The sequence below is a fragment of the Onychomys torridus genome, chromosome 6 (assembly GCF_903995425.1).
Source record: "Onychomys torridus chromosome 6, mOncTor1.1, whole genome shotgun sequence".
In the NCBI taxonomy this organism is placed as follows: Eukaryota; Metazoa; Chordata; class Mammalia; order Rodentia; family Cricetidae; genus Onychomys; species Onychomys torridus.
The window spans coordinates 113,919,823-113,932,309 of NC_050448.1; the positions used below are offsets into that span (position 1 = coordinate 113,919,823).

General features: G+C 47.5%; 1 protein-coding gene across 1 annotated transcript in view; it reads left to right on the forward strand.

The window, feature by feature from the left end:
- Positions 1–910: 910 nt before the first annotated feature.
- The window catches only part of Tspan5 (tetraspanin 5), a 167,235-nt gene continuing 155,658 nt past the window's right edge, over positions 911–12,487 (forward strand). Inside the window, exon 1 of the mRNA XM_036190340.1 lies at positions 911–1,343. Within this exon, the coding sequence (XP_036046233.1) occupies positions 1,263–1,343 (81 nt within the window). The 5' untranslated portion in view covers positions 911–1,262. The remainder of the gene's footprint in view (positions 1,344–12,487) is intronic.

Sequence of the window (12,487 nt, forward strand, 5' to 3'; positions counted from 1 at the left end):
GAAGAGTGTGGATACACAGTTGCTGGATATCTGCTCACCGGTGCGTCTCAGTTTCCACCCTCTAGTCCTGAGCCTTCCTAGAGGCCAGGGGTGGTCTGCGTCTATAAATTCAGTTGGGATCCCACAGAGGAAGACAGTCGGTCCTGTAACTTCTGGATCCACTTCCTCAGTTAGGAAGCAGATGTGTTCCTTGGGCGCTATTTTACCAAGGGTGGGAACATGTTCGTGCTGTGGAAGTGGACCTGGGTCAAGACTCCTCTGGGTCGGCTTCCCTTCCTCGCCCCCATTTGCAGGATGAAATCGTCCCTCTGGCTGGTGGGAAGGTTGGGTTAGACACAGAGAGATTCGGAGTATCCTTTGCGACGCCCACACTCCCATCCTCTTCTCTTCAACTCCCTAACTCCCCTTGTACCCCTCAGCAAAGCCCCGTAACACTCTGCTCTGCTGTTGGGTAGCAAGGCGTCCACTCTTCCACATAGCGGTGCTGGGGGACGCAGTGGTTAGATCGCTTGGGGACCTTGTCCAGGGGTGTGTGTGTTGGGAAGGGGTTCATCCAGTCCTCTCGCCCCGAAACCACTCTCTTTTCTGGGGTCCCTCCAGAGATGCTGGTCCAGCAGCTCATCCACCGCGGTCGGTCCCTCTGCCCAGGATGCTCTGGACCAGTGCGCTGCGGGGTGCTCCCTCGGATCCCCCGGGCAGCGTGGGGCTCGGGAAGAAGAGGCGGGGAGCAAGGAGTCGAAGCCGAGGGACGGGTGGACCGCGACAGAGGTGGCGCGGCTGCGTGGTGCGGCCGCCTCTCGGGAGCTCCCGGGCACGAGTCGAGCGCGCGCGCGCCTGGCCGACCCGGGCGCCGGGCGGAGCTGCGAGCCGGGGCGGGCGGAGCGAGCGGCGGGCGGAGCGAGCGAGCGAGAGGTGGGAGGCGCGCGAGCAGGCGAGCGGGCGGCGGGCAGCGGGCAGCGTCTTCGCCGGCATCTGCGCGGCCGCCTCTGCCCGGAGCCCGGGGACCGAGCGCCCGACCCGCCGCCTGGCGCACGGACGCGAGGCTCCCGCTTTGTGCTCCGTGCCGGTTCGGCGAGGCTTCCCGACGGTTGCGGCCACCGCGTCCCGGCGGCCTCGGAGGCCCGCGGCTGGAGGTGCCGGAGCCGCTCGGTCCGCGCGGCTGAGCCCCGCGTGCCCCGCTGCTCGCCGGGCTGCTCCGAGCCGCGGTGCTCCGGGGCTCCAAACTCGGGCTGGCGGGGAAAGTGTCTTCATGAACCCAGAGGATGTCCGGGAAGCACTACAAGGGTCCTGAAGTCAGTTGTTGCATCAAATACTTCATTTTTGGCTTCAATGTCATATTTTGGGTAAGTTGGAGCGCTCCTGGGCTTCCAAGTGCTGTGGCGGGTAGGTGGGCGACGGCCCCCGCCGTGGTCGCTGCCTTTACTTTTCGCTGCCCCTGGGGCGCCTGCTTTAGTCCAGGCGAGAGGCGTCTATCTTCCGCCTTCCCGGCTCGAGCGCGGGGGAGAGAAACACTTCATCCTTTCCAGGACCCGGAGGAGGTGAAAAGAGGAACCGAGCCGGGCAGGGGGCAGCCAGGCCTCAGGGTGGCTTTTTTCTTTCTTTCTTTCTTTCTCTCTCTCTTTTAAAGGGGGGTAAATAGATTGGGTACGGATGGGAGGACGGCTCGGCAGTTTGAGAAACGGGCGAGCACACCGATTAGATTTGCTTCCCGTGGGATCTGGATGTTGGGCAGAGCGTGGTGTCATAATGGGGCAGGCTAATCGGGCAGAGCCGACCCCGAGATCCACCTTCCAGCGCCGTTCTGATTGGCCGAGGGCTTGGCTCGGTGTTGCCGCGGCTGGTCTGTGCCGTGCTCAGCGTGTATCTCCTTGCACCATCTCGGGCTTTGTGTAGGATGCAGATGCCGTGGCGTGTGGTTCTGTAATGTGCACGTAAATAACACGTCCTGCTTGCTCCTCTCCGGCTGTAAAGCGCTCCCTTTGCATAATGGACTGGTCAAGTGGGCGTGTGGGGTGGAGGGATTTATTTCTCTGTGTATCCTTGTGGAATAACTAGTCACCAGTCAACATATGTTTCGGTGTGCGCGTGCCTCACGTCCTCCCTTTTTAAAGGGGTGACACACAGCGGGCCGGGTTTTTAGTAACCCTTGGAGAAATAAATGCAAGGGAGAAGGTGTGTGAGACCTGTTTGACGGGTCTTGCTTGCACACCGTGCTCTGTTTGGCACTGCCTTGTGCCGGGCGCCTATTGTAATCAGGCTGGGACCCCACTCTTTTGTTTTGATTCTTTTCTGCGACCTCACAAATGTGTTCAGCAACCAAACAAAGAGTTCCCCAGGACAAGGGGAAAATGGTTGGTTGGAAGACTATATTATTTTTCAGCTCACCCCTTCCTATTCGGTTGTCTTCCTCACTGGCACCCTCTCTCCATGGGCGGTAAAGATGGTGGCCGTCTGTCGGGGGTATCACCAAGTTTCTGCGAGGTAAATAAACAGTGATCCAGCAGCCTGAGTACAGGACATTTTAATTTGGACTGCCCTTAATTGTGGCTGTTTGCTGTAAATATGCACATCCGTGAGACTAGTTGTAGATTCTCTTCATGCTCAGTTTCCCCTGTCACTTACCAGCTTATTTTATTTTCTGTCAGAGTGGCCATGTGTGTTTTGGGAAAGGAAATGGACTTTGTGTCAGCATGTCATCTGTTCTCAGGACTGACCAGATTGATGAGGGGGTGTGTGGGAATAGATATCATGTCCAGTTATTCGGTCAGTTTTTGATTTTTTTTGTGTCAGTGATAGCATGTGGTAACTGGGAGCACTTCTCCCCCCCCCCCCCAACACACACACACACACACACACTGCTGTAAATAGAGCAAGAGGAAATGATTTTCTTTTTTTGCTTCTCTCCTGGACCCTTTCTGGAAATGTTTAAAAGTGGTGGGTAGGCTCTTTCCCAGTGAGGTATTCTGATAGCGCTGAGCTATGAGAGGCAAGGGCAGTGGAATGAGGCTGCAGGGGCGATGCGTCCAGGCCTCCTCATTCTGCTTGAACACTTCCAAAAGTTGCACATTTCAGCTACCAGGCAACAAAAAGCACCCATGGGCTTTCTCGGCAGTTTCATAGCAGGGAGTGAAAAGGAAATAAAAAGGACTGGGGACTGTTTCCCTGGCAGTTTGGTGTAATTTTGTAGAGAGCACAAAGGCAAATTTAGCCCTGTCTCTGGATTAGGCTGCAGCAAAACCCCTGAGCTGTGGAGAGCTTCGACAAAATTGCAGATTGCTGGCATGTAGAGTTCCAGAATGGGGCCCACATCTCGTCTGATTTTGAAGGTATTCCTGTGGGTGGTAGGTAGTTTTGTGGGAAGCCAGAGAACAGAGACTAAAAGAGCCCTCCTGGGCAGCATTGCTGAGGAGGTGCCTACTTAGGCGAGTCCTTTCCACTCCCTGCCCTTTCAGTAGCAAGGCCCACCCCTAGACCTTTTTCTATACTGCTGGCTGTCTCCAAATTACCTTGTATTTAAGTGTCTCATTTTTATCAGGACCAGTAGCTCTAGCAGAAAGCAGCAGGAAAATGTCCATGTTATAATTAAAGCAATCCACACTAAAATGCTAGTGACTTGAGAGCTGGCAGTGACTGTAAAAACTTGCACACCTCTGCTCTCTTAAGCCATCAGCCTGCCTGTCATTGCCAGAAACCGCCAAGTCGGTGTTCCGGCTGTACAGTTAGTTATGAAGGAGGAATTGCTAACAGAGACCACGGGCTCCCAATCTTTCATTTTCACATTGACATGCAGACTGAACTTGAAATTCATTGAAGACATTTGAAAGTAACAGTTGCTGTAAAATAAGAGTGAGCCCTCAGAGGCAGCTGTGACAGTTCAGATCTCTTGCTAATCAGCACTTTGCTGGTCACTTCACTGCCCTGAGCCTTCGTCACTCCATGATTAAAGTGAAGGATTTGGGTGAACAGCGAGGTTCTTTCTGTTTTTGACAAAGAATTTGTTGAGTTCTAGTATGTCGTGAAAAATGAAATATAAGAGATGAGCAGTAGCCTGTGATAGGAAAGCATGTATGGGGAGACTTGCCTAGTGGTAGACTGTCCTGTCCTGAGACGCACTCACAGACTAATTTGTTCTTCATTTCTTCCTCAATGATTCTCCCACTAAATTTTCCATGCTTGCTGAGTTATTGGCATGGCAGGCATCTTTCCCTGTCTGCACCGTAGATCTCAAATGTAGTCCTCTGAGTCATTAGCTATATTTTTATTACTAGAATTACAGTTTCATGTGTAAAACCCTAATTCTTTTATATAACAGTTGTGATATTCTGAGTAACAAAGCCAACATCTTGTACAGATTCCTTTCTTGTTAGTTATTGCAGGGTGGTGGGGGAAAACCTTGTTTTTCTTGTTCTATATTGGAAGAACTCAAGCCAGCAGGAATTGATTTTATTGAGGGTGTCACCATAGGAAGATATTTCTCAGAAACACTGAATTGTCTTAGCGGGGTGTGGGGGTGGGGAAAGAGGGGTTTTATTTTAAGTTCAGCCCTTTGGGGAGTTAATCCTCATGGCCCATCACCAACCAAACATTTGTAGATGTTTTGTTCTGGACCTTGGCACTTAACTGTTTCTCAGCAAGTAAATGAATGTCCACATCCTGGTTATTTATTGCTGCACATAACAATCCCCCAAACTTTAGTAGTTTAAAACAAAACCTCATTATTACAGTTCCCAATTTGGCGACTGGACTAATCATAGGGATGATCCTAAGCTGGGGTCTCTGTGCAGTTGCTGTGAACTGTGACTGGCCTCTATTGAAGTCTCCTTTGGGTGGGGAGCCCAGGCTGGTGCTCACCTGTGACTGGCAGGCCGTGCTTACTGATGGCTCAGCTATGGTTGTCGGCCGTAAGGCGACATCGAGACTCGGCTGTGTCTTGGACTCGAAGCAGCCTCTCTGCGCTGCCATTTGGCACATTACTAAAAGCCCCTATGGAGTCGTCTCAGTTATAAGTTCTGACTTTGACAGGGACGTGTCAAGGTCACTTTGTAGGAGATTATGTGGTGTTCTGGCTAGGTCTGTGTCAACTTGACACAAGCTAGAGTTATCCAAAAGGAGCGTACCTCAACTGAGAAGACACCTCCATACCATCCAGTTGTAGGATATTTTCTTAATTAGTGGTTAGTGGGGGAGGCTCCAGTCCATTGTGGGTGGTGCCATCCTCGGGCCGGAGGTCCTGGGTTCTGTAAGAAAGCAGGCTGAGCAAGCCATGAGGAACAAGCCAGTAACCGGCACCCCTCCTTGGCCTCTGCATCAGCTCCTGCCTCCAGGTTCCTGCCCTGCTTGACTTCCTGCCCTCACTGCTTTTGATGACAAACTGTTATATGTAACTGTAAGTGAGATCTTCCCAAGTTGCTGTTGGTCGTGGTGTTTCATCACAGCAATAATAACCCCGACTAAGACGTGATTTCAGCCATCTTTAGAAAATGACTTATTAGAAAAAAACGGACCCCATTGCTCAGCAGAAGCCTTGAGCTAGTTGGTAGGAACACTTGTTATTTTCTCTGTGCTGTCCAAGGACTGGAGAGGCTGTTGTCTGTTTGAGGCCAAATGTCGCTTTGGTGTGCTTTCAGATGTTACTCTGTGTTGCAAGCGGAGGTTTATCTCGAATAGATGGCAGAATGTTGCATATAATTTGTTTCCATGGGGCTTATACTCCAAGAGGAGGGAGATTCAGGGAGCCGTGGGCTGGGGGTGGGGCATCAAGTCTTATCTTATGATTCAGTATAAATTGCGAGATGTTCTGGAATGATGGTACATCAGCAGTTTATAAGTCATAATTTTTGTTTTAATTTGCTAGACATCTGTTAGCTTCGATGGCAACCATATGGGAGTCTAAATTGCCTTTTGAATTACAGGGAGATGGTAGGAAGAAATCTAAATGTGGCTATGGAAGTGTCATGTGAGAGAAGTGTAGGGAAGGTGTGCAGACCTCCTCAGAGGGGAAAGTTAAGACGCATCATCTTACTCATTCCAGCCTTCACTCTGGGGCTATGCATTCTTGCTGGATGGTGTTCGTGAAGGTTGAGGTGGAGCCAAAGGCAAAAGTCAGGAAGTCAGGTGACATTCGGTCCTGCATGAATGGGAGCTCATTTAGTTGGATGGCTCGGTCCTGACATTGAGATTGGTTGGCATGTTGTACCTAACAAAAGTGCTCTCAGTTTCTATGTGGGGACTTGCTATTTAACCCAGCCTATCCCAGTCTGGTCTCCAACTCTGGCTCATATGATGCTTCTTCCTCAGTCCCACGAGTGACTGGGGCTAAAGGTGCAAGCCTAGGACTGTGTGCGTTTTCAAAAGCCACAGCTTCACAGTGATGTCCTTTGGAAAAGCCCGGAAAGGTAGCTTATAAAAACAGAGGATGATATTTTTGTGACCAGCAGAGAAATTGGAGCACAGAGATGTGAAATGGCTTTGTGGTGTTGGAGCATTTGCAGGGTTTGCTTTGGGAGTGTTAAGTCTGTTCTGTGGCTGTAGCCCCAGTTTCTCAGTCTGAAACTTATTTTAGAAGAAGCTTGTTATTCTAAAATTAAACATCAAGTAAGTCATTTACATCTGTTCATAATTGAAAAGTGATAAAGTTTTTTGCATATGCCACAATTAACACCACCCACAAGCACACACACAAAAGTTTAGGATGAAATGTTCTTAAAGAGTGTGCTAGAATAGTAAATTATTATGTAGTCTGTTGAAAATTTCATAAATGACAATTAGAGTATCAACAAGGGTATTTTTGAATCATATGTTTATTTGTACACATAATACCGACTGCCTAAAAATGATTATCTTCAGAATTCTGACTTTATCACTCTGTATGGGATGATGATGGCCTCCTGTATGGGGACCGTGTCTCAATCATTTCCTTAAGCCCAGTAGGTCACATATTGTCTGAAACACATAAGTATTTAATAAATGCCTGTTGAATGAATGACGCTCAGTATGTTGAGAAAGTCTGTAGGATTCATCCTTTTGGTCAAGGAAGCCTTTGCTTCTGTAACAGGCCACCGGCATCTAAGGGGAGCCTGTCTTCGGAACATTTGGTTAGAGAGTTGCATCTGTCTTCAAACCCGATGGAATGCCTCTCTGAAATTGTCAGCCTCCCAACTTACTGTTGGTTCTTTTTTTTAAATTAAAAATTCTTTATGTATGGGTATTTTGCCTACATGTATGTCTGTGTACCACATGCATGCCTGGTTACTGCAGCAGACAGGAGAGGGTGTTGGTTCCCCTGGAACTCGAGTTCCAGATGGTTGTGCGTCACCACTTGAGTGCCAGTGCTCTGAACCACAGTCATCCATCTCTCCAGCCCCCTAGTGTTGATGTTCAGTTTAATTCTAAACAGAAACCTGTGGGACAATAACAACTGATAAAGTTTTATATTTAAAGAAGTTATTCATTTTTAAGTTTCCCAACTTGTTTCGTCATGGTAAATGACAAAGTTGTCTACCTGATGTGTCTCACAAACACTCAGTGTCAAGTGTATCTCCAGGAGTGTTCTCCTTGATAGACATAGTGTTGCAATGGAGGCCGGGGAATTATACGTTTCCACCTCCCAGTCCTTGGTCTCCGTAATGCCATTGAAGGCAGAGGCGTGCAGGCCAGAGCGATGCAGCATGTCTGCTTATATCTCTTAAGTCTCTTTCAGCCCTTCCCTTTTAGGATCTGGATACTTCAGAAGATGATAAACCCATGGCAGATGGACGGCTTTCTGTGTGGGTTACCTGCAGGACCAGGTTCCCGCTGTGTGTTTGGGGAGGCAGAGTCCGGGAGGGATGCTGTGCTTCCATGCACCTCATTAGGTGGCGGTGATTTCTACCTAAGGTGGTGTCTGCCAAGCTTCTCTGATCATGCAGGTTCTTTTGTTGCTTTGGCAACTTATAACTATTTTTTGCCAAGTCACTTTGAAGCTACACAATGGCACCTTTCTCCTTGTCTTTTCAGCAAACTAATGTATATCAGTAACGTTTTATGACTTCCTCCTTTCCATCTTTGTATGGTTTCAACAGTGAACCCAAATTAACTCCTCGTCTCTTGAGTTGCTTCTGCAAGGTATTTGGCCACAGTGATAAGAAAGGTAACTAACCCTTTGCCCTTACTTGCTGGTGCTCAGGCACCCTGGCCCACAGCCCCTTACCCTCATGGGAGCACCCTTCTTCCTATGGTATGAGCTCTAGGCTCCCACAACATCCTTCTGTTACCTGAACCTTTATGAGAAGCCTTCCTTGCATGGTCCTTTCCAAAGACTTTTATCCCTCCTCTGTGGTCCTTCCTTCTTTTAAAATAGGCATGATACCATCTGTAAAACCATTTTTCTCTTTTCAAGGATCCCAGGTCCTCCTTGTGTCTCATGGACAGGCTGTGCTCTGGTCTGGTCACAGGCTCTGGTCATGTTGTTCCACTCAAGGTTTCATTTGCATGCACTCTCATTAATGGAGGAACCAGAATGCAACACATTTTTCACGAGTTGTTCCAACCCTCCGGAGGGCTGTTACCCTTGAGCTCCAAGCCGGGTCTTGAGCCGGAAGCCTCTACTCTGCTGATTTGGCGTGGAAGAAGTTACTCTCACATTAGAGAGCAGTGTTGAGTTACTCATCGGAAAGACTGGGAAACTACATTTCCAGAGCCGTTATCCTGCATTAAATGAGATTATACATGTGAAAGCACTTTGTAAGAAGCAAATCTCTCAGTGCAAACATTAGTTATTAACTCAGGCTAAACTGCAGCCATCTCCCAACAGCCAGGGAACGTAGTTGGCTCAGGCTGAATTTCTAGTGAAGTTACACCTTTCATTTTCTTTTCAAGTGAACTTCTGCTAAGCCTATGCATCCAGGGTGGGCACTAATCTCGGAAGCCTTACCCTTTGCACTAACAGTTTCAGCTTGGATCTGCTATTGAATAGACCTGCTTAAATGTTTATTCTGGCCTACTGCTTTTCAAACTCAGCAGTACCCATAAGCATCCTTAAGGGCTGTAGGGGTGTTGTGCATGGGGGAGATTGAGCCAGTATGTCTCTCTTCTCCAGAGAAGTTTGGCTGTTAGTTTCATTATTTTGAAATTCCATTAAGTGTTTTGCATTGAAAAAGAGAGAGAAAAATATTACTCAGCCTTCCATCACTCTGACAGAAGTCTTGAGATAACTACTTAGGAGGATGAAAGGTATATTCTGGTCCACAGTTTCAGAAGTCCGTGGTTCTGTGGTCCTGTTGCTTTGAGCCTATGAAAATACAGTACCTCATCTTGGCAGGAGTGTGCAGAAGAAGAAGCTACTCATGCCACGGTGATTGAGCTGTAGAAAGAGGGCAGGGAAAGGGTCATGGTTATGTCTCCAATGACCTGACTTCTTCCAGAGAAGCTCCGCACTTAAAGGCTTCACTTCCCTTCAACAGTACCAGAAGCTGGCACTAAGATTTCGTACTTTATGTGGTGCAGACCATAGCAAAAGGTTCCTGCTTAAATTAGGAGAAGAGGAGGATGAAGAGGGTGAACAAGAAGAGAAATATAGCAGTCTTTAGAAGTCCATGGGATTCATCTTTCTAGTCAAGGAAGCCTAAATGGCTAAGGTATGTTTAAAAGCACTGATGCTGGGACTGAGGAAGAAGCTCATTGGTGGAGTTCTTGCTCAGTATGCATAGGACCCTGGCTTTTATCCACTTCAGTGTCAAAAATCAAAATGGTAGGTAGGGAGTAGGTAGTGATAAGACAGGAAAGTAAGCAAATACATAAGTAAATTAAACAATAGTTCCGGTATGGAATTTTCTTTCAGTGTTCATCATGGGTGATGTGACTTCGGTAGGATATGAGGAATTGCGATTTCACCCCCATTTGGACACACCAGCAAGCTAGAGAACCTCAATCTTTTTTCACTGGGGACATCTGATTCAGCAGGTCCTGATAGGGTATAATTGGTGGAATTAGTGTTGTATTCAAAAAAAAAAAAAAAGTCTTACAGATAACTCTCATAACCAGGCTGCAGTTTATTTTGGTCACAGGAGAGATGTGTGAATCTCTTATTAATCCATAAGTGCCACTTTATTTTTAAAAACAAAACGAGAGCATGTCTTTAAAGAGCGCGTGTACCGTAGTGAATGTGCCAACCATCAGGACCATAGAGGGGTGGAAGCTAGTTAGAGCAGGCAGGCCAGAAAACTCCGCCTGTGTAAACCACAGATGGCGAGGTGACTGCTACACACTGTCCTCCCTCTGGAGCACTGCCCTCCTGTCCACAGAAGCTCTTCCTGCCAGCCTCTGTGTCCTGGGCTGTCGGAGCCTCTGACCTTGATAGCACCGTCTTCAGAGGGAGGCAAGTCAGTGGTGAGGCCAATCTGAGCACTTCACAGGTGACTCCGCTGCAGGGCACGGAAGGGACATTTCTTCCCCCAGATCTAGTTCAGCGGTACTGTCGCTAGGACGGGACAGCGGAGCAAACACGGGGGACAAATATGATGTCTCAGCTTTCTTTACAGTGAAGTTTCAGTATAATATCCAGAGTATTCTGTCGGGTGCAGGTGCCGACCCACCCTCCCTCCCTCCCTTCCTCTCTTCCTCCCTCCCCTCCTTCTCCATCCCCTAGTCTCTCTCTTCCTTCCTCCACCCCCTTAAAAATTATGTGTTTTGATTGCAGTTGGGTTCCTAAAGTGGAGGTATTTTGAAAGAGTTGAAATTTTCAATTAAAAATCTCCATTCTTTGAGACATTTCATTAGGGTTACTCCACTCCTAGAGTAGAAAACAAAAACAAATAAAAAAAATGTAAAACCAGAGTGGTACACAAGCCCTGTGGCTGCCCTTGTGATACTGTCCATATGTGTGTAAGGGATTGCTAATGAAGAAGTCTAAGGTATAATTTAAAAATATATAATCAGCAATCTTATTAACAGAGTAGGTTCAAGGATGGGTGGCAGGACAGTTTGCCACCCTCACCGCGGGCATGGTGATGTTCTGCCGGCTTCCAGCGATTATTTCTGTTTAGATGTAGGTTGCACGACATAGGTTCTTCTACTTGCCCAGCGTTCTTTCCAAATTACACTTGGCACCAAAGCTTGAATTTCTAAAAATCTGGAGGGCACAGCTGGTGCTCTAATAAATATTCAGGCCGGCTATTTTAATGCTGTGTACTCAATTAAGTTGTCCTAATAAAAGTGGAGCACTTGCCCTAAGCATTTCTCAAAGTATAACGTTTTGCTTCTAACAAAAATTTCCTCCCAGTGTTGATATTTCTACCAGGCAACCTTAAAACCTCATTGTGCCCAGTAGGTCTTTTACCCAGTCATGATGAGGTTCCATCCTGGAGTCTGCACTTGCACGCCCCAAACCTTTAGCTGACGAGGATTGTAGGCCATGCATTCATTTTCCAGGGAAATTCAAGGTTTTTGTTTTCTGAGATGACCTTCTATGTTCAGACCTGCATTAGACTCACGATCTTTCTGCCTCAGTGTCCCCAGGGCTGAGGTTGCTGGCACGTGCATGCCACCACATCTAACTTAGGAGAACCATTTCTATGACATGGCAGTACACAGTAATCCATAGTGCATTTTGGTTTAGGCACTGGGTACGCTCCTGTTACGTGGAGGAGTCTGCTGTTACAAGTTTGGGCTTCAAGAATGTGGCAGTTCTTACCCCAGCCCAGCCTTAGGACCTTAGACAAATTGCCTACTTCCTGGTTAAGTCTTTTCTTCCTTTGCAAAGTGGCATGTTTAGTAGTAGTTTTAATATTATGTTTAGTGCTAGGAGCTGTGTTTGAGTGCAGAACCTCATACATGCTAAGCAAGCAAGCAAGCAAGCAAGCATCTTACCATCAAGGTGCACCCCCAGCTTAATTAATATCCCCTTTCTTGAGACATGTTCTCACTGTGTATCACTGGTTAGTCTGGAATTTACTGTGTAGACCATACTGTACATCACTGGTTAATTAATATTATAACACGTTTATTAAGACCTAGAATCTAGCTGGGTGGCAGTGGCGCATGCCTTTAGTCCCAGCACTCGGAAGGCAGAGCCAGGCGGATCTCTGTGAGTTTGAGGCCAGCCTGGGCTACAGAGTGAGATCCAGGACAGGCACCAAAACTACACAGAGAAACCTTGTCTTGAGAAACAAACAAACAAACAAAAAACCAAAACAAAACAGACAAAAATAAAAACAACCCCCCTCACACAAAAAAACAAAGAAAACCAAACAAAAACAAAAGACCTAGAGTCTCTCTTAGTCATGAGGACAAGAGAACACGCCGGGAATATTCTGTTCGTATTAGCAGTGACCACTGCTTTCAACACCATCCCATCTTTTGATGTTTTCCCCCTCCCTTCTTCAGAACCATTAAGATAATTGTACAGTGTAATGTATATTTTTTGTTCTCTGTAATGTTCTGTCTACATAAATGCATTTCAGAATAACTAAAGAGAAATAGATCCAACAGATGTTCGCAGTACTCTTTTACG